General features: G+C 49.7%; 2 protein-coding genes across 5 annotated transcripts in view; one reads left to right on the forward strand and one right to left on the reverse strand.

Annotated features, from left to right (window-relative positions):
* The window catches only part of FADS2 (fatty acid desaturase 2), a 46,893-nt gene extending 44,388 nt beyond the window's left edge, over positions 1–2,505 (reverse strand). The window contains exon 1 of one of the 4 annotated variants that reach the window (XM_054523969.2): positions 1,947–2,505. In XM_054523969.2, coding sequence (XP_054379944.1) covers positions 1,947–2,153 — 207 coding nt within the window. In that variant the 5' untranslated portion in view covers positions 2,154–2,505. 4 annotated transcript variants of the gene reach the window in all.
* The window catches only part of FADS3 (fatty acid desaturase 3), a 227,842-nt gene that overhangs the window by 60,463 nt on the left and 144,710 nt on the right, over positions 1–22,669 (forward strand). The window lies entirely within an intron of this gene.

Below are 22,669 nucleotides of genomic sequence, written 5' to 3' on the forward strand. Positions count from 1 at the left end.
ATGAAGAGACTATTACATTTTTATGAGACAGAGAAAAGTTCAGGGAAGAGTAGGTCATCCTAGTCCTCTGCTAGGAGAGATGTGAGCACTGATTTTTGGAGGGAACTCAGTGTTAAGGTCAGGTAAGCACTGAGAACATCCAGAACAAGGAAGAAATAAATCAATCTGATATGGTAATTAAACCAGAAAGGTCAAGGCAATTGCCAGACTAAGCATTCACATAAGAAAATATGTTTAACAATGTGGAATAATCAGACCAAATTCATCGTATTCGACTTTTCCTTCTAGAAACTTTTTGGTGAGGGTCTGGACAGGACAGGAACCTTCTACAATTTACCTATGAAATCAGAAACAGACCAGCCCAAGTCCAGCAACATATAGTGTAAAGATCCCAGCCAGGATCCAGAAGGTCCTTTACTTAGGAATTACCTTTACCCAACCTCCTCACTGGGCTACGGAAAGGTCCAGGTGAGATAGCGCTGAAGGTATGTGAAACATACCCACCTAAGTTCTAAATAGCATCACAAACCCACTGGGCTTAAGCAATGTCCACTAGCAAGTAAAACAGGATGGGGCTGAAAGCTGTAGGGAATTTCAATATCGCTGACCTTCCCAATCTTATAAACCCTGGCCCTGCTGGCCCACACCACCTGTCCATTGTCCAGCTTGGGTTATGGTGGCCTGGTCTGGCCTTCCCCTAGGCCTGTCTCCATGAGATGTAAGAGGTGGGGAAGTTAAGAGTCGGGCCTACACAGCTTAGAGAGCAAAAGCCCACCAACAGTTCGGGATCCTAGACCTCCAGGTGGAATGATCTACGTCAAGTTCATCCCTCCTTTCTGCCTCTCTCCTATTAACTTTCCCCAATTTCTGTATCCCATCAGACCTTTTTTCTCTGCATCCAATTCACTATCACCAAGAGCCGCCCTTTCTTCCCTCCTTGCCTCTGTTCTTTTCCCTCTGGCCCATTCGAATCCATGGGATACCAGCTGCACCTTTAAATAAACGCCAGGATTTCAGACTGGGGTCCCCGGTGCGGGTAGCTGGTGCGGGGTAATCACTGGGCCACGCATTTGATGCGGGTAAGATGGGCTCCAGAGAGGCCCACTACCTTTAGGAGTGCAAGATGAGGGAAGGGCGTTTTTGGCAGGATTTAAAAACAGAGAGCCATTGAGTTGAACGCCCGAGAGTAACCTCGAGTGCAGATGGACCTGTTGCCAAGCCAGTCTAGTGCTGCTAAATCCACCGGCTCAAGGCCTCACTCGACCTGGGCTTTGCAAACCCCGGGCCAGTTCTCCTTCCACCAATCCCCGACGCCAGTCCCCAAGAAGGCCGGCTCGAGCTTGGGGTGAGTCTAGATAATCCCTGGAGCGTGGGAACCCGAGCTACTGGGCGGTTTTTCCCAGGCGGCCATTGAGGAACTTCTTAGACAAGAGTCCCAGCGGGAGCGATCCCCGGCCGGGGACGAGCTTTCCTTTTCGCCACCTAGTCAGGATGGAGAGTGCGGGACAAGCGCCGAGTCCCACACCTGGCTGCCTGCGCTCCCGCTCCTTTCAGCGGCGCGCGGGGGCGGCCATCTTCCCCGCTGGGGGCGCCAAAGCCGCTGGCCCGAGCGACCCCCTTGGGGAGTCCATGCCTCCGGACAAACCCCGAGGAAGGGGAAGACGCGTGGGTCCCGGCGCGCGCGGTAGATGCTGCCCTGTTCTCCACCGCTGGGACCTTCACCGCAGCGCCGCCTCCCCGGGTCCCAGATCCGGTCTCCACCCCAGTCGGCCCAGAGGAGGAGGAGGACTGGGGAGGGGTAACGAGTGCAATAGATGCACTTTCCTTCCCTACAGGACGTCCCAAGCTCCATTCAGCGCCGGAGGTCTGTTTGGCGCCCGGGGAGCCAGGGATCCTGACTCCGCCTGCAGCAGAGAAGGGTGGCTGGGGCGCCCCCAGACCCTTACCGTTGCATCTTCTCCAGCGTAGTGCCCGATGACCCGTTGGCCCCCCGGGTGCTGGATGGACCATTTGGTGATGTTGTAAACCTTGCGGTCAATGACCAGCCACCTGTCGGTGCGCAGGTTATGCTTCTGAATCTCCTCCCAGCTGAAGGTGGGCACCGACACCTCGCGCTCGGCGGCCCCCTCGCCCTGGTTCCCTCCCTTCCCCATGCTGCCTGCCGATTGTGATGCCCCTTGCACTGCGGCCTCCCCGCGCCGGCTGCTCGCTGCACAGACGGCTGCCTCCCAGCCGGTGTGTGCAGCCCGGGCCCTCTTCGCTTTCGGCTTTTGTCTTCTCCTACTCCTCCCACCGCGCCCCCTCCCCCAGCCTCCTCGCCTGAGCTCGGGAGTGTCCCTGCCTTCCTGGCGGAGGATCCCTGGCTTCCCAGTGCCCCCAAGCGGTCCCCTTCCTCCGCCCCTCCCTCAGCCCGCCTGCTATGGACTTTTGCCTCCAGTAAAAACTCCCCGGGAGCTCAGGGCCTCGACACCTCCTCTGCCCGCCCCTCCGGCTCCCCCCGCCTCGGGTTCCACATCCTCCCGCGTTCCCCGCCGCCCGGGTTTCCACAGCGATCAGCAGAGCGCCTGCACCAATCGGGTCGCGTCGCCCCGCCTGCCATTGGCCCAGGAGGATCTTTCGAAGGCCAGCGGGCTGGAGCGGCGGGTCCCCGGCTCCCCCGCCCTCCCGCGTGGAGTCGAGCCCTGCTGCGAGGCAGGCTACGTGTCCGACCTCCCCCCTCCCCCACTCTCCGGCCCTGGGCGCCGGAGGAGATCCTAGAGGAGATCCCGGTGGGGGCGACGAATGGGCTCCGCGCGCTCCGGAGCGCGTGCACGCACGCCCGGCGCTCTGGGGGTTTGCACCTGACGCCGGCACAAAGCCGGCGAGGCCACCAGGGTGCCAGCAAGCGGCCAGGCGGGTGGACGGGCGGGCTGCGGGGCACTCAACTCCAGGGCCGGCTTGGCTAGGTGACGCCCTTCCTTGGCGCGCGGCAGTCGAGACTCCAGTATCCCACATTGTCCGCGCCATCCACATTCTGGCGCCTTTCTGCAACCTCCCTAGAGACACAAGCCGGCCTTGGATTAGAGGGCTTTGAACCCTCTAATCAGACAATCTTATAAAAGAATTGCGGAACCTCTGCTCTGCTTTCTTGGGCTGGGCGCCATGGCTGCGGTGAGGGGGAAGGGAGGGGAAGGCAGAGGAAGGGGGCGACGAGGAACTGGTGCGGTCCTTGCCCTGGTATCAGTAAGCTCAGTATCTTTGGGAATCGTGGAAGCAGACACATCATTGGGCAGTGATGTTGCACAGACTCCAGGAAATAAAGACGGCCGTATCAAAGGGATAGGGGGAGGGTTACGTCTTTTAGGCGTGGGGCTAGAGGCAGGCCCCTCAGACCCCAGCTGGATGGGGCGGCTTACTGCCCGGCGTCCTGGGGAAATGGGCCTGACTGCATCCGGAGGGCTAACGGGACACGTGGGAAGTAAGGATGAACAGAGCGGGTGGGGTGCACGAGGCTTGGGAATCACTAGAGGAGTTATAGGGCCCTCAGATTTCAATGGGATTTACAGGTGCCTGTGAGCTAGCACACCCTAATCATTCGATTCTCATCACAGGCTGAGAGGTAAACAGGACGCATATTATTACATCTCACTTGAAAATGGAGAGCCGGAGATTGAGAGAGATGGTCAAAGGGGCCCTGCCCTATCTAAACTTCACAGGGATGCAGGGGTGGTGGGGGCTCACTCTGCCCAACTAGTGGGGATGTACTTGGCGGGGCAGATGGGCTCCCTTTCCTCACGTTCACACAGTCCCCAACCTCTCCCATCGCATTTCATGCTGGTGTCAGCCCTTAGCATCCCTCATTCACTCCACAAACTGCAGACATAAAGACAGCAAGGCCTCTCTGTCTTTGAGTGGGAGCAGACATCCCAAACAAAAGCCTTCGGTACAAGATAAGAGGATGAAGCAAGACCTCCAGAGAGTAGGGCGGCCTTGAGGCCTGTCAAACGTTGACGGAAATGGAACCAAGAAAATTATTTTTTCAGAAATGGATTAGCACACCACATAGATAACTTCAACGAACATCCGTAAAGGGTGTGGAGCTCGGAGCACGGAGTGATATCTGAAAGGCAGAACCAGGGAGTATCTCAGAGAGGAGCCTTTGAAGGTTCAGGCCCTAAAAGGGAGCACGTATGGGTGGCCTGTGTAGGCTGGCCGAGAAGCGTGGACCGGCCAGGGCCTGGGGTCCCCAGCGGCTCCCAGCACAGCACTAGCCAGCGTAGGTCCTGAAAAAACATAAAAACATGTGTTGAAGACACAAATGAATGAATGAAGTTCAAAGAATGGCTCCAGTGAGGCCAGCGGTAGATGGGGCTCAAATTGGGAAAAGCCCCAGCTGCCTCAGTAAGGGGTAAGAAGGGAGGACTTGACCATGGAGGAGGCTTGGACATCCGCAAAGCAGGTGTACTATGATCAGATCCATGGTGTAGAAAGATAACTCCAGAGGCTGGGGCTGGACTGGGATGTAGGGGAGAAACTGGGGAACAGTGATGAGTTCAAAGATGAGGGCAGTGCTCTAGGAGAGGGGAGGGGAGGCCTGAATTAAGAGAGAACTTTAGGGGGCTGACCCCACACCGGACACTGCCATGTGCCTCCCTGCCCTCTAATTTTTTTTTTTTTTTTTTTTTTTGAGATGGAGTCTCTCTCTGTTGCCCAGGCTAGAGTGCAGTGGTACGATCTCGGCTCACTGCAAGCTCCGCCTCCTGGGTTCACGCCATCCTCCTGCCTCAGCCTCCTGAGTAGCTGGGACTACAGGCTCCTGCCACCACGCCCTGCTAATTTTTTTGTATTTTTAGTAGAGATGGGGTTTCACCGTGTTAGCCAGGATGGTCTCGATCTCCTGACCTCGTGATCTGCCCATCTTGGCCTCCCAAAGTCCTGGGATTACAGGCGTGAGCCACCACGCCTGGCCCCTGCCCTCTAATTTTTTTATTTTTTGTACAGACAGTGTCTCATTATGTTGCCCAAGCTGGTCTTGACTCCTGCTCCTGTCATATTTCTTGCTCTCTCTACTTGGAGAGACTGATGAGACTGTCCAGAGACAGTCTGCCCAGAGAAAACCCTGTAGTATCCATCCAACCCCAAAGTCGCTTGGGAAAAGGGGTGATCTCAGAGGGGAATGAGGTTCCCATGGCTTCCTCCTGCCGCACAGAATCCTCCCACCCTCCATCCGCAAGCAGCGCCAAGGACTGCAGCTTCCTGGGGATCTTGCCAGGACCTTGTTGTGATCATCGTACTCTATTTGATCAGGGACAAAAGAGATTGGCCTGGGTGGCTTGGAGCCCAGACTCTTTCAGGCAGCCAAGTGGGTGAAAGGCTGGACTGGGTGGGGGACGTGCTTTGGGAGACGGGGCCTGGTGGGCTGGAGCCCATGCCCATGCCACCAATCCCCACTGAATGGGTGATTCTTGTCCTCACAAGGAGTCTGAGGTCTGCTGGGAGACTCGCAGGGTCATGGGAGCAAAGAGACTGGCTGATTAGAGGAAGAGTGAAAGTGAAAGGCATCCTTCAGCCACCCAGCAGCCAGCAGGGGCACGAGAGGGACTGTGACACTGACACGGAGCACCTGGTGGGCAAAGGACCAGCAGAATACCTTTCCTGGCCTCTTCCATCTCTCCCTTTCCTTGGTTGATAAATAATCTTTATCAACCAATGTTTAAAAAATCTGAGTTGTGTCTTTCTCAAGCCATCACCCCAATCTATCACAGTCCATTCATTGTCAAATTTTGTGAATGAATAGCTCTCTCTGGGTCTATTTTTTTCCTTCTTTCCTTCCAGTCAGGGTCTTGCTCTGTCACTCAGGGTGACTGCAGTGGCACAATCACAGCTCACTGCAGCCTCGACCTCCCAGGCTCAAGCAATCCTCCCATCTCAGCTTCCCTGGTAGCTGGGACTACAGGCACGCACCATCATGCCTGGTTAATTTTTTAAGTTTTTGTAGACACAGGGTCTCGCTATGTTGCCCAGGCTGGTCTTGAACTTCTGGACTCAAACAATCCTCCCAACTCGGCCTCCCAAAGCATTGGGATAACAGGTGTGAGCCACTGTGCCTGGCCTCTGGGTCTACTTTCTGTCCCATCCATTTCTCAGATCATTGCAATCTTCCCTGATTCTGATAGTAAAGATAACAATCCTTCGGATTGGCTTATCAATTTAGGTGTGCAAAGGACTTTCAAATAATGGACAAAAGCATTTGCACACTGTCCGGGGCTGAGGAAGCATTCAGTAGGTGGTGATTCTTATCCTTCTTCCTCCTAGCCTCATCCTCATGAGAAGGCATAAGGTGGGTATTGTTACTCTGTCTTTTCAGATGAAGACACTGGCGCTCATGGAGATAAGTCTGGCCCTTCCATCTGCCCATGATAGATTGAGTCTTGGAACACAAACCCCAGACCCTGAAGGCAGCCCTCTTGGCCTGCTCCCATCAAGCCTTCTGGAACCCTCTCTGAAAGGTCAGCAAGTCCAGCTGTGCCTTCTCAGACCTCTTCGAGGCATCCAGCTGGCTGACATCCTGAAATGCCTTGCTTTCTGATTCTCTGACAATGCACAGTTCCCAGTTTGCTGCTGGACCAACCCCCTTCCTCCCTCCTCCGTTTGTTTCCCCTTCTCCTCCTCTGCCTCCTCCTCCTCCCCCTCACCCCTCCCCCTCCTCCCTTCCCCCTCCTCCTCCTCCCCCTCCCCTCCTCCCTTCCCCCTCCTCCTCCCCCTCCCCCTCTTCCCCTCCCTGTCCTCCCCCTCCCCCTCCCATCCTCCCCCTCTCTGTCCTCCCCCTCCTTCCCCTCCTCCTCCCCCTCCTCCTCCTCCTACCCCCACCTCATCTTCCCCTCCAAATGCTCTGGGCCCTTGGCTCACTCGGTGTTTTCTCCTTTAGGGAGATGACTGCATCTCAAATGGACATCCACAGACCTTTCCCAGGGCCAGAGCAGATTTCTAGTCAGCTCTTGCACAAGCAAAACTGAGCTTCCTGCTAGCAGCTCAAAGACAATACAGCCTTCTCAGGGCAAGGGAGAGGTCGCACCAGATGTGCTCCGGGACCTATCCAGGTCTAACCCTCACTGTTTCTGGCCCCAAACTGACATCATCATCGTCCCTTCCAAAAACTGTCCCTTCCTTTTAAGTCCTTCATTTCTATTCATGGTACCACTGTTCCTCCTGTGACTTGGTCTCGGAATTCCAGAATGTCTTTTGCTGCTTCTCATCTCCCACCGCCCACTCTTGAAAAAAAAATTGTTGTGTTCAGCAGATTGTACCCCCAATGGTGTTTTCTTCTGCCTCCGCTGCTGCCTGCACTGGCCAAGGCTCCCTGGCAGCCAGCTGTTGCACACACTGCTGCACGGTCATCTTGCTGGGGCCAGATCTCGCTGCACCCAAATTTTCAGTGGTTCCTTGTGGCCTAGAGAACTCAGCAGTGGGGGGGGGGGGAGGTGGGGGAGGAAAACGCAGAGGAGAAGTGCCACGGAAGCAGAGGCACCGCTTCTGCCCAGCCCTGATGGCTCCTGAAGGCCCCTTGGGGAAAGAGCCCTGGAACAGAAACCCAAAGACATAAACTCTAGTCCTGGCTCTGCAGCCACCCAGCTTTGAGATCAGTTTCATGTCCTGTCAAATCAGATGATTAGATCAGATGCTAAGTTGTGGCCAGCTCCAACATCATAAATATGCATAGATGTCATATCTATAGATAGGTGTGGGAATCATTTAACTTGCATCATACCAATTTTAAAAGTGCTTTTTCTATCAGTTATTTCAAATGATTGTCACAATAGCCCTTTGAGGCAAGCAGGACGTGTATGTTTCTCTTTTTTACAAATGGGGAAGCAGCATTGAACAGGTTAAATGAGTAGCCAGAAGTAAGCCTAGTTAGAGAACAGAGTATACTTTGGAATCAGATCTAAAAAGTCAAACTCCAATGACTTAACTTTGCAGAGCTTCAATTTCCCTGATGTAAAATGGGGATCATAAAGTAGTGCCCACTTCTCCATATGTTGCCTCCTTTGGGTTACACCACGTTTGGGCACCAGCAGTGAGAGTCAGCCATGCCTCAAACCAAAGGCTGGAGGTAGGTGCTGGACGCTAGCTTGGTAAGACCCTGAGAGGGTCTCTCAACATGAGACCCTCAACCCAAGAGGTTCTCTCAACCCTATCCCAGGCAAATTGTGGCCTCCTAATGCTGTGTCTCTCAGCAAACACTAAGGTGAGAGGAGGGGGCCCAGATGCAGCAAAGGGTGACCACAGGGGGATCCCCCAGGATCCAGACTCTGAGACCCTTTGGAGCTCTTTGACCCAGTAAGCATCACCCTCAAATGCTTGCATTTGTTTGTGGTGTTGGATCAGGTCTTATCATGCATATTTGTCTTGGCTGTTATCACTAAGGCATTGACCTCAGCTCTGAGAGAGGACAGATGTCTTCTGAGTCAAGTTGGTGTATGGCCAACTTTGAGAGGCTGGAGAGGGGGAGAGGAGGTGCCACCAAGGAAAGAGAGCCTGTGGCAGCTACGAGGGCAGTACTGAAGCAGAGGGGGAATGTGGTCAAGGTGCCAGCAGGGCAGGAGCCCTCAGAAATACGCAGCCGGAGGCACAGGCCAAGAGATCATGGGGTAGGAGTGCTGTACCTTGGGGCAGAGAGCAGCCTGGCAACTCTCTGGCTTTACCTTAAGACAGGGAAACTGAGGCCCAGAGATTGGCTTATCCAAAGTCGCACAGTAGGAAATCTGAGAGGTTTCCTATTTCTAAGATTAGGATGGTCTACGCATCTGGATCCACCCTCTCACCAAAAACACATACAAAACCTCAGTAAAATACATAAAGCATCACTGAAATGCAGGAGTCACCAGTTGCTTCATCTGTGCAAAGGTTTTTCAGATTTGGCTGACCTGTCTCTGATGAGCTAATGTGCTAATGAGCAACATCCCCCACCTTTGGGTCTTGCCCCCAGGGGAGATGACACCCTACCCTAGCACCACCACTTAATGTCGTTGGCCATCTCCATCTGAAGGCCAAGTCAAGCAGGGGGAAACCAGATGACAGCGCACTGTGGTAAGAAGGATGCCACATGGGGACAGGATAGGCTCAAGTTCATTGCCCTGGTTCTGTCTGCTTGGCTTTTCTCTTTCTGGTAAATGGTTTTGAGTAGACAGCCTCTAAATTCCTCTCTCATCTGTGATTCTGCTTTCTCCAAGGGTGGTAGGTTGCTTCAGGCCCAAGGCACCACCTCCTTTGTTCCAAGGTGGCCAACCTTGGGCGGTCAGTGTGCGCAGGAGTCAGCCCACTCCAGTGCTGGCTACTAGAAGGAACCTCCTGCAGTCTGGAGGTCTCTGAGTCATCTCGGAATCCTGTCTGGACTGGCACTGGCAGACTGGCAAACACTAGAGACCTTCCTGCCTGTAGGAGTCTGTCCCGGAGTCCAGAGTAAAAGAGGTTGCTGGTCTCACCCCTCCTCACCGCATGTCCCAGGCCCTGACATTGGGTGTGGTGCAGGGAGGGGCTTCTTCATCCATCTCTGCCATTGCTCTAAGCCCTCAATGTCAAACCTACACCTCTCACACCCTCAAAGAGATCCTCCAGGTCTGCCAAGTCAACTCCTCCCCCTGATTGTCTCAAAAGTGTATTTCCTCTCACCAGCCCTAGGCACTGCCCATGTCCGGCCATCTGCACGTTCCTGCCAGAGTTCTGCACCCAACATTTAAGAGCCTTGGTGGTCTGGCACCTACTTCACTCTCCTGGCTCTATTCTTTCCTCCAGTCATCCTTCCCTCCGGCCATGCAGGATGGCTCCCCATTTCCCACGCACGGCCGTGGCCTGCCAGTCCTCCTGGCCCTTGGTCTGAGCTCATCTCCTGGCCAGAGTGCCCTTCCCCACCTTGGCTGCCTGCAACTCCTACTCCACCTTAAGATCCAGCTGGTGATTGGCCTCCACTGTGGCAAAGTGAGGAATCCTCTCTTTTGGGCTCCCAAATCACTTCTTATACACATAGCATCAAATTATGTGTGCGTCTACCTCCACCAGCCAGCCTGGAAGTTCCCTGTGAACACAGGCGGACTCTGATCAGCGTGGAGTCCTCGGTGTGGGCCACGTGCTGGATGCTTACTAAACATGTGTGGAATTCAACTCTAAAGAGAGCTCTGAGGAAAGTCTGAGCCACAGGCCTTACACCTGAGCAGTGGGTGTGTCCTGTGTTGTCACCCTGTGGCTGGGCTGAGCTTCCAGGTCCTGTCCAGAAGTAAACATGGCACAGTGGAGCCCCCTCCACCCACCCCACATTACATTCCAGCTTTGCCTCTCAACTGCTTACTGCACGCCCCGGGACAAGTCGCTTCATTCATTCATTCATTCATTCATGTGTTTATTCAGCATTTAATGGGCATCGGGGTGGCTTTGTAGTGCGTCAACTTAGCTAAGCTGAACTAAATTGCCCAGAATTCCCTTGCCCAGAGGGTCGTGGGTTGGGGTAGGTGGGCCAGGAGAAAAACCTGCACAAGATTTGGAAAGTGGAAGGGTAGCACAGCTGTTTTTGCTGTGCTCTGAGGTCGTGCAGGGCAGGCGCGTGGCGGCACCTCCCCCAAGCTGTTGCTGAACGCTGGCTTACCTTGTTGGCCCGGGGCAGCAGCGAGGCCCACAGGTCATCCAGCTCCTGGACCAGGTGTGTGGCTCTGGAGTGAAAATCCCCAGTTTGTCCCTCAGGGCCCTTGCATCATGGAAATTGCAGGTGGTGAGAGCTAGATACCATTCCAGTTTGGTCTTTGTCTTTCCCCCTTCACATCCAGCCTCTCTCCCTGAGCCGCCCCAGCTGACCTCAGGCCCAGCAGAGACACAGAGATAACCCCTTACATAGACTAACCAACCAGCTCCTACCACTGAGGAGTTCTGACACCTGGAGAAACTCCTTATTCTCTATGGCTCACTGGAGTTCGGCTTCTGATGGAACCCCAGTGGATCCTCTGTGACAGGCACCCTCCTTGTCCATGGAGTTGGGAAAATAAGCAAGACATCACCCCCCTGGGCCTCAGGTTCCTTACTTTTACAATGAGGGTGGAGGGGCAATCGGATGATCCATCCCTAAGGTTCCCGGCTGCTCTGTTTAGGGTGTAATTGAACAAGCCCCCAAGTGAAAGGCACATAGAGCCACTGTTTGCACACCCATGGCTTAGGAAGCCGCTACTCCTGGGACACAACACTGAGAGTCCAGAAGCCACCCAGAGTCCGAGCACGGTGGCTCACACCTGTAATCCCAGCACTTTGGGAGGCCGAGGCAGGCAGATCACCTGAGGTCAGGAGTTCCAGACCTGCCTGGCCAACACGGTGAAACCCTATCTCTACTAAAAATACACAAATTAGCTAGGTGTGGTGGCGGGCGCCTGTAATCCCAGCTACTCGGGAAGCTGAAGCAGGAGCATCACCTGAACCTGGGAGATGGAGGTTGCCACTGCACTCCACCCTGGGCAGCAAAGTGAGACTCCAAAAATAAAGAAGCCACCCAGGAGCCAGGCTTTGATGACCTTGAGGCTGGGTCTGCACCGGACTAAAGAGAGACCTTTGGGCTCTGATCACCTGTTAGTTTGGCCAAACAACCACTTGTTATTTTTCTTTCTGTTAATCCTGAGGTCAAAGACCTTCCATGCTCTGTGCAGGAAGTGGGAGGTTTGCAACCTCTACACTGTGCTTTTTAAACTATCAGTAGTGAAGGAATAGCTTATTAAAAAGAAAAATCCAATCTGTCACAGACTGACATTCATAAAATATAACAAAAATGAATCATTAGAAAAATAAAATGAAAAAAAGAAATACCTGAACCCAGATTTTTTTTTTTGACAGAGTTTTGCTCTTGTCGCCCAGGCTGGAGTGCAATGGTGCGATCTCAGCTCACTGCAACCTCTGCCTCCCGGGTTCAAGCAATTCTCCTGCCTCAGTCTCGCGAGTAGCTGAGATTACAGGTGTGCGCCACCACACCTAGCTAATTTTGTATTTTTAGTAGAGGCAGGGTTTCTCCATGTTGGCCAGGCTGATCTCAAACTCCTGACTTCAGGCGATCCACCAGCCTTGGCTTCCCAAAGTGCTGGGATTACAGGCATGGGCCACCACGCCCAGCCCCAGATAGTTTTTTAAAATTAGAGCTAATAGGCATAAAATTACACCATCAAATTGCTAGAGATATTTCTAACTGCTTACTCCCAATTCTTGCACTTACCTCATCATGAACTGGCACCAACAATCTGTGGAAAGTGCTAACGTGTGGACCACACCCCAAGTAGGATGTACCAGGGGGCAACCCTGGCTCCCTAAAGTGTAGGCACTGCTGGTGAGGTTTCTTGCATTCTCGTGCAGAACAAAGAACATAGGCCTTAGCCTCTCACCGTGTGACCTTGCTCCGAGACCAAACCTCTCTGGGTCTCCAGTTTGACATCTGTAAAGTGGGGCACTGGTGGACCACGGGTGATGTAAGTGACAGCACATTGTACATGCTTTCCGTCATGTAGTGAAGACCAGCTGAGTCTACGCTGGGAACCGGCCGTGGCTGCTGATTGGTAGTTGGTAAAAGGGCTCTGCAAGGAGCACATTTTGGGGGTCCCAGGAGCAGGGACGGAGAAGGATCACTGTCATATCTCTCTAAGGAAGGCCACGCATGCTTTCTCCAGGCCTGGAGACACAGAAGGGGACAGAGCAGAGAAGGGAATGTGCCTCCTTTCTGGGAGACGCACAGCATGGTTTGGGGCAGAAAGGTCTGCAGGAACCTTGTGCCTTTAGCTCGCCAAGGCTTCTGCTACTTTGGGAGTGTGGACAGGCTGGGAAGTATGGGGTCCTCTGCAGTGCTTGCTAGCGGGGGCAGCAGCGAGACACGTTCTTAAAGGAGACCACAGTGGGCTTGTTGGTGAGCCCAGATGAGATACTCTCTGTGGGCCCCCATTATAACTGGGGGAGCCTTAAACTACAGTATGCCTGCTGGGTGCAGTGGCTCACGCCTGTAATCTCAGCACTTTGGGAGGCGAAGACGGGCGGATCATGAGGTCAGGAGATCGAGACCATCCTGGCTAACACAGTGAAACCCCGTCTCTACTAAAAATACAAAAAAAATTAGCAGGGCGTGGTGGTGGACGCCTGCAGTCCCAGCTACTTGGGAGGCTGAGACAGGAGAATGGTGTGAACCTGGGAGGCGGAGGTTGCAGTGAGCCGAGATCGCACCACTGCACTCCAGCCTGGGCAACAGAGGGAGACTCCGTCTCAAAAAAAAAAAAAAAAAAAAAAAAAAAATCTACAGTGTGCCTTCTCAATGGGGCAGTATCACCCTTAGAGGGGTGAAAAAGTCTTGTTCTTTTAATGCATACAATATGTAAACATATATAGCATATCTATGGCTTTAACATTTCAAAGGGGGTGGTTGCAATTGAGGAGGAAAATGTCTAAAATGGCTCCTTAGGGGTGCAATAATGGAAAAAGCATTTAGACACACTAACCTAGAAGGTCTAAAGTCCTGCTCTTATGTGAATGGATGCAACAAGCCAGTGAAATTCATTCACAGGTTCCATTGTAAGCTCACTGGCTCCCTCCGGGTTGCTAAGACCCAGGGATATCCAAACTGTGTTATTTGTAACAAAAAATCCCAAACTCCTGACTTCCTGCAAACAAGGACACCACAGGAGTGGTGCTGCCCACTGTGCTTCCGTACCAGGCTGGCCTCTTCCAAAGCCCTGATCTGTCCACGGGTTGCTCCTCGGCTTACTGTTATCTCTGAGCCATCTTAAGAAGCTACCAGTTCACTCCAGGTGCTGAATGAGAGGATCCAGGAGATTTAGTAGAGATTGTGCTTAGCCCTAATAAGCAAATCCTGTCTCTGATTGTGTCAGCTTCCAGAACAGTACTCCAAGCCTGTGGCTATTCTGGACACAATCACTGAATGGGGATCCCTTGCCTTCCCAGCCCCTGTCTCAATGGTCCCCATAGACAGCCTGGAGGCCGTAGCACCAGCGACCTCCTTTTCTGTCTCCACCCCTCTCTTGTAGCCTCCTGATGATCCTCCGGCTTCCACTCTTAGCCTGCTCCATTCAGTTTGGGTGACCTTAAAATATAGGTTGGGTCCTGTCATTTCCCGGCTTAAAAGTTTCCCATTGTACTTAGAATAGTCCTAATGCTTCACATCTAGGCTGCTTGATGGTTTTGAAAAGTCAAGTTCTTTCCTGTATCATGGCCCTTGCCTAAACTGTTGCCTCTGCCCAAAATGTCCCTCTTCTCCTCCAACTCATGTCTAGCTCAAAAGTCATATCTCAGGTGAGTTTTCCCACTTTTTTTTTTTTTTTTGCCACCCTGTTTGTTCTCTTCATACATACGTTTGTTTGCTGATTGATTTATTGTCTTTCTTCCCACTGGAAAGGGTGGAACTTCCTGAAGGCAGAACCTGGTCTATCGTGTTCACTGCTGTCTACTCAGCCCTTTGCAGACAGCCCAGGACATAGTAGGCATTCAATAATTAGTTGTTGGGCGAGTAAATGTATGCATGAGCAAACGTGCTGCAGGAAGGAGCGGGCTGGTGTGAACATACATGGGAATGGTCAAGGAACTGGAAGACTGTCCCTCACTGGGCCTGCCACCCACACCCAAACCCCAGCAGTGCTATTAAGGATCCACATGGGCTGGTGACAAGAGGGGGCTGAGGTCAGAGAGGGTGCAGCCCAATATCTTCCAAGGTATAGGCCCAAGGGACCCTGGGGGACTTCATATTTTTTTTCTAATCCACAAGGCCTATTGGAAATTAACTCTGAGGTTAACTTTCAAATTTCTACCGCCTCCTTGGTAGACTTGCTCTATGAGCAGGTAGGAAGGGTGGTTCCTCCTCTGCCTGCCCTAGTGAATATGTCCCAAAGGCTGGACAGGAGGGAAGAGAAGGCTTAGTCACCACTCTTACAGTGCCAGCAATGAGAGCAACACCGATACTTTTCTAGGGTGCTTTTTATTTTCAAGGAACTGTAATGACTTCTATACAATTTCCATGAAAAATGTCCCATCCATCTGACTCAGCCACGCTAATTCATTGTGCTATTTGTAACGCCAGTGGGTTTATGTTTTCAAGGAATTGTCATGTTTCTAATCTTCCTGATTGAGTTAGCTTAATCATCTATGCCATCCTCTGGGGAAGAAAATAGAAGGAAAGAGTGTCAAATAACTAGCGTATAGAAGAACTGTGCTTTACGGATTTTATCTCATTGATCAGTCACTACCTGAGAAGTAGGTTGCATCATTTCCATTGTACAGAAGAGGAAACATAGACTTGGGGACCATGAGTAATTTATCAAAACCACAAAGGTATTAACTGAAAAGCCATTAAGAGTTTTTCAAAAGAACAGGTTGTATTTTTCCATCTTAAGGATATGCGATAAAATATTTGGATTAAATGCATACATCCACTGCACACTCTATGATCAAGAGAGATTTCCTTAGAAAAGATTCAATGTTAACAAAGTCAAATGACATCTGTTTATCAGCCACCAGATGAGTATTGGGAGATCTTGGCTGCAAGAAAGTGAGATTAGAGATCTTTCTGTGACATAGAATGAAAACCTCACTGGACCAGGAGGCCTGAGTTCAGGTCCAGTTTCATTTTTCATACATGATGTGCCTTTCACCATCCCCTTCACCTCTCTGAGCCTCAGTTTTTTCAACAATAAAACAAAGAGGTTGAACTATATATCACTTACAAAGTTCCTTCTTGCTCAAATGTTCTGTGAGTGAATCATTCATCTTCTCTAAGACTCACTTCAACCTTCACGGACACAGCAGCATATTTCCTGAATTCTTTTCTGCCCAGCATTACCAGGTTTCCTGGTGGCAAGTTGTGAAAATTCTAGGTCCCCATTCCCCTCTCCAGCAAATGAGTATTACCTCCACAGCCAGTATTCTTTCTTTCACGTTATTCGGATTTCACTGCTTCCCACCCACCCTGCATCCCCTTTCCTGCCGCCACCATGCTGGTCCAGGTTGCAGTTGCTTTCCAACTGGTCTCTTCCTCAACGTCAGCTCTGGTCCAGACTGTAGATGCCACCAGACTGAGCTTATTAAGAGACCGCAAAACTGTTCTCTCTGTTCTAAACTCTCAGTGATATCTCTGAAGCCATGGCCCTTCCCTCCAACCCCTCCCAGGTCTAGTCCCAACCCATCCTCGGTGCCTCTTAACTAGTCCCTTGGAAACATGACTTCTCCTGGCCTCTTTCCTTGCCCCTAAAAAAACAGAGAGTAGATAAAGTCCTGCTCAAAGTCCCCTTTGATTGAGAGTTCCCTAACTCTACCATAGCCAGGCTCTCATTCGTCAGCTGCCCCTAGCATTTCCAGCCCCCTGCCTGCCTACTCACTATTCTGTTTGGAACGTCTTGGGAGCAACTGAGAGTGTGACTAGTAGAGACAGCAGAGGGTCTAGGCCCATGATCTGGGCTAGTTCTAGGATTCTGGGTACAGTATTTAATTCCCTGAGCCTGTCTCTTCAACTGTGAGAAAGGGAAAGCCATCCTTTTCCTGTCTCCCTTACAGATTTGTTGAGAAGATCAAATGAAGGAATGATTATAAAAGTAACACTTCCTTCTTCCCTTCCAAAAGTGTCAATGCTGGGCACCAGGCACTTTGCTGGACATTAGGTATGTTGTGGTGCACCGGGCAGATTTGGTCTCTGCGCTCAGGAAAAGTTTGCAGTGTAGACCAGAGCTATCCAATAACACTTTCTGGGAGGTAGAAATCCAGTAGCCGCTAATCACATGCGGCTACTGAGCCTTTGAAACGTAGCAAGTATGACAGAGTCTGAATCTTTAACTTGATATAATTTTTTTTTCTTTTTTTTTGAGACGGTGTCTTGCTCTGTCACCCAGGCTGGAGTGCAGTGGTGCGATCTCGGCTCACTGCAACCTCCGCCTCCCAGGTTCAAGCCATTCTCCTATCTCAGCCTCCCGAGTAGCTGGGATTACAGGCATGTGCCACCACACCCGGCTAATTTTTGTATTTTTAGTAGAGAAGGGGTTTTGCCATGTTGGCCGGGCTGGTCTGGAACTCCTGACCTCAGGTGATCCACCCACCTCGGCCTCCCAAAGTGCTAGGATTATAAGCGTGAGCCACCGTGCCCAGCCAACTTTGTTTAATTTTTAACTAATTTCATTTTAAATAAGCACACGGGGTAGTGGCTACTATATTGCATGGTGCAGGCCTGGACATTTAGTGAGTAAAAGAGGTATTAAAAACAAATTAATGGAAAGTCCTAGCCAGAGCAATCAGGCAAGAGAAAGAAATAAAGGGCATCCAAATTGGAAAAGAAGAAGTCAAACTATCTCTGTTTGCTGATGATATGATCTTGGATATACACAACCCTAAAGACTGCTCCAAAAGATTCCTGGACTTGATAAATGAATTCAGTAAAGTCTCAGGTTACAAAATCAATGTACACAAACCAGTAGCACTACTATGTACCCACAACAATCAAGCTGAGAATCAAATCAGGAACTCAATCCCTTTAACAATAGCTACCAAAAAAGTACCTAGGGATATAGTTAACCAAGGAGATGAAAGAGCTCTGCAAGGAGAACTACAAAACACTGCTGAAAGAAACCACAGATGACACAAACAAATAGAAAAACATTTCATGTTCATGGATTGGAAGGATCAACATCGTGTAAATGACCATACTGCCTCAAAGCAAACTACAGATTCAACACAATTCCTATCAAAACACCAATTTCATTTTCCACGGAATTAGAAAAAAAAAACTCTGAAATTCATACAGAACCAAAATAAAAAGCCTGAACAGCCAAAGCAATCCTAAGCAAAAAGAACAAATTTGGAGATATCACATTACTCGACTTCAAATTATACTAAAAGGCTATAGTTACCGAGACAGAATGATACTGGTATAAAAGTAGATGCATAGACCAATGGAATAGAATAGAGGATCCAGAAATACTTACAACCAACTTATCTTCAACAAAGCACACAAAAACATAGACTGGGAAAGGACATCTTATTCAATCAATGATGCTGGGAAAACTGGATAGTAACATGTAGAAAAATGAAACTGGACCCCTGTCTCTCACCACATACAAAAATTAACTCAAGATGGATTACAAACTTAAATCTAAGGCCTGAAACCATAAAAATTCTAGAAGAAACCCCAAGAAAAACTCTTCTGGACATTGGCCTAGGCAAAGAATTTGTGACTAAGACCCCAAAAGCAAATGCAACAAAAACAAAAAGAAATAAATGGACTGAATTAAACTAAAAAGCTTCTGCACAGCAAAAGAAATGATTAACAGAGTAAACAGACAACCCAAAGAGTAGGAGAAAGTATTTGCAGACTATGCATCTGACAAAGGACTAATATACAGAATCTACAAGGAACTCAAATCAGCAAGTAAAAAACAAATAATCCTATTTAAAAAGTGGACAAACGACATGAATAGACATTTCTCAAAAGAAGATACACAAATGTCAGACATAAGAAAAATGCTCAACCTCACTAATCATCAGGGAAATGCAAATTAAAACCAAAATGAGATATCACCTTACCCCAGCCAGAATGGCCATTATTTAAGACTCAAAAAAAAAAAAACGCAGGGTGCAGTGGCTCATGCCTGTAATCCCAGCACTTTGGGAGGCTGAAGCGGGTGGATCACCGGAGATCAGGAGTTCGAGACCAGCATGACTAACATAGTGAAACCCCGTCTCTACTAAAAACACAAAATTAGCCGGGCATGATGGGGCATGCCTGTAATCCCAGCTACTTGGGAGGCTGAGGCAGAAGAATCGCTTGAACCCGGGAGACAGAGGTTTCAGTGAGCTGAGATCTTGCCACTGCACTTCAGCCTGGGCAACAAGAACGAAACTTCTCCTCAAACAAACAAACAAAATGTTGGCAAGGATGTGGTGGAAAGGGAATGCTTATACACTGCTGGTGGGAATGTAAATTATTACAACCCCTGTGGAAAACTGTATGCAGATTTCTCAAGGAACTAAAAGGAGATCCACCATTCAATCCAGCAATCCCACTATAGGGTATCTACCCAAAGGAAAAGAAGTCATTATATCAAAAAGACACCTGCATATGTATGTTTATTGCAGCACAATTCACAATTACAAAGATACGGAATCAACCTAAGTGCTCATCAACCAATGACTGGATAAAGAAAATGTGACATATATATAACTACTATGCAGCCATAAAAAGAATAAAATAATGTGTTTTGCACAACTTGGAACTGGAGGCCATTATCCTAAGTGAAGTAACTCAGAAATGAAAAACTAGATACCACATGTTCTCATTTATAAGTTGGAGCTAAACTATGGGTATGCAAACGCATACAGGGTGGTACAATGGACATTGGAGATGCATAAGAGGAGTGGGGAAGTGGGGGAGGAATGAAAAACAATGTACGCTATTCATGTGACGGGCATAAAATCCCAGACTTCACCGCTATACAATTTGATATGGTTAGGCTTTGTGTCCCCACCCAAATCTCATCTTGAATTGTAATTCCCATAATCCCCATATCCCCACATGTCAAGGGTGAGACCAAGTGGAGGTAATTGAATCATGGGGGCCGTTTCCCATGCTGTTCTGGTGATAGTGAGTGAGTTCTCACGAGATCCGATGGTTTTGTAAGGGGCTCTTCTCCCCTTCACAAGGCACTTCTCCTTTCTGCCAACTTGTAAAGAAGGTTCCTTGTAGGCCGGGCACAGTGGCTCATGCCTGTAATCCCAACATCTTGGGAGGTCAAGGCGGGCGGATCACTTGAGGTCAGGAGTTCAAGACCAGGACAGCCAAAGTGGTGAAACCCCATCTCTTTTTGTAAAAATACAAAAATTAGCCAGGCGGAGTGGCACACACCTGTAGTGTCAGCTACTCAGGAGGCTGAGGCAGGAGAATTGCTTGAACCCGGGAGGTGGAAGTTACAGTGAGCCGAAATCGCACCACTGCACTCCAGCCTGGGCGACAGAGCGAGACTCTCTCTCTCAAAAAAAAAAGCCTTTCTTCCTCTTCATCTTCTGCCATCATGATTGTAAGTTTCCTGAGGCCTCCCCAGCTATGCTGGACTGTGACTCAATTAAACCTCTTTATAAATTACCTAAGCTCGGGCAGCTCTTTATGGCAGTATGAAAATGAACTAATACACACTTCATCTATGTAACCAAAAACTACTTATACCCTTAAAGCTACTGAAATAAAAAAAAAAAGTTTAATAAATTCATGAATGATTTCTGAAAAAGTTAAACATAGAAGTACCTTATGACTCAGCAATTCACTCCTGGGTATATACCCCTCAAATTGAAAACAAGTACAGGCATTCCTTGTTTTCCTAAGCTTCACTTTATTACACCCTGCAGCTATTAAGTTTTTACAAACTGAATGTTTGTGGCAACCCCCTGTCGAGCAAGACTATCAACACCATTTTTCCAACAGCATGTGCTCACCTCCTGTCTCTTGTCACATTTTGGCAATTCTCACCTCTGTTATAGTGATCTGTGATCAGTGATCTTGAATGTTACCACTGAAATTGTTTTGGGGTTTCATGAACTGTACCCATATAAGACAGCAAATTTAATTGATAAAAGTCATGTGCTCACTTAAGCCCTGGAGTTTGAGATCAGCCTGGGCAACATAGTGAGACTTCATCTCTACAAAAAAATTAAAAAAAAATAGCCAGACATGGTGGTGCATGCCTGTAGTCCCAGCTACTTGGGAGGCTGAGGCAGGAGGACTGCTTGAGCCCTAGATGTCAAGGTTGCAGTGAGCTGTGAGCACCACTGCACTCCAGTCTGGGCAACAGAGCAAGACCCTGTCTCCAAAAAAAAAAGTTGTGTGTGTCCTGACTGCTCCACTGACCAGCTGTTCCCCCATCTGTCTCCCTCTCCTCAGGCCTCCCTATTCCCTGAGACACAACAATATTAAAATTAAGCCAACCAATAACCCTCTAAGTGTTCAAGGGAAAGAAAGAGTCACATGTCTGTCACCTTATATCAAAAGCTAGAAAGGATTAAGTTTAGTGAGTAAGACACATCTCTACTAAAAATACAGGTGGCGGGTGCCTGTAATCCCAGCTACTTGGGAGGCTAAGGCAGGAGAACCACTTGAACCTGAGAGACGGAGGTTGCAGTGAGCCGAGATCACGCCACTGCACTCCAGCCTGGGCTGTAACAGAGCGAGACTCTTAAAAAAAAAAAGAAAAAAGTTATGCTAAGTGAAAGAAGCCAGATGCAAAAGACCACATATTTTTCTATTCCATTTACATAAAATGGCCAGCAAGATAAATCTTTAGAGATCATCTGGTGGTTGCCTTGGGCTGAGGGGAAGTGGGCACTGGGGAGTGATTGCTTAAGGGTATGGAGTTTCCCTATGAGATGATGAAATGTTTTGGAACTAGATAGAAGTGATAGTTGCACAACATTATAAATGTACTAAGTGGCCCTGAATTATATACTTAAAATGATTAATCGCATGTTATGTAAATTTCACCTCAACAAAAGTAAATAGATATAAATTAATACTTATTGTGATTGATATTTTAAAGGAAAAACCGGGATACTTTGGTAGAGAATAATGGGGAGCCAGGAGGGAACCTTGTATCCAAGGTTGATAAGGAAGGGCTATCCAGTTGATACCTGCAGGTGAGTTAAGGACCTTGCTGTGGAAGAGTGGGGCTTCGAGCTCTCTAGGGAGGAGCTCTATGGCTGGAGGGGAGAGAACCGGGCAGTTCTGGGAGTTGGAAGGAAGCCAGGCTGGGAGCCACAGCACATGCTGGATGAGTTGGAGGGATGATAGGGACCAGATTGTGTGGAGCCAGGGGGCCGTGTTAAGGGGATCACATGTGGCAGTGCCTTTCTTTTCAGACCCACAGTTTATGTAGGACAACCCTCCACACCCCCCAGGAAGAGAACAACAGCATCACTGATTTTACTACGTTTTCAGTTGAGTTGCCTTTTGTTGGAAGCGTAGCTAGGACTAGAGATGTGCACCACCACGCCCAGCTAATTTTATAATTTTTATTTATTTATTTATTTTTGTAGAAATGGGATCTCGGTGTGTTGCCCAGGCTGGGCTCAAGCTCCTAGGCTCAAGGGATCCTCCTGCTTTAGGCTCCCAAAGTGCTGGGATTACAGGCATGGGCCACTGTGCCGGGTCGGTGCTTTACACTTTGTAAAACACTTCCACTGACTTCTCATTTGATTTTCACAACCACCTGCGGGTCAGCCAGGCCAGCTGCCTTCCCCGTCATTTTACGGGATGAGTCCCAAGGGTCTACTTGCTTCAAGGTCATCCAGCAAGGGTTAGGACTCAAGTCCCTGGACTCCCAGGCTCAGAGGTCTTTCTTCTGTTGCCGGTTCTCAGATGCCTCCTGCAGATCTTCCAAAGGGAAACATGCTTCTCTCCAAAGAGCATTTTACATTAATGCTAGAGTGATGGAGAGGCAGAAGGAAGGCCTGTCCTGGGAGTTTCCTAAATGAACAAGGCTGGCCCTGGCCTTAGAGAGACAGGTGCCAAAGTCCCTGGGCGCAGGTGCTTCCTGAAGGGCTCTTTCCAAGCCAGCATCCAGGAGCTCCCGGGTTGGCCAGGCCTGCCTCTGACCCCTAGCTGATGTGATTCTGCCACCGAGGTACCCACCAAGGGTCTCAACAAGGCCAG

Source organism: Pongo abelii, chromosome 9, assembly GCF_028885655.2.
Source record: "Pongo abelii isolate AG06213 chromosome 9, NHGRI_mPonAbe1-v2.0_pri, whole genome shotgun sequence".
Classification (NCBI taxonomy): Eukaryota; Metazoa; Chordata; class Mammalia; order Primates; family Hominidae; genus Pongo; species Pongo abelii.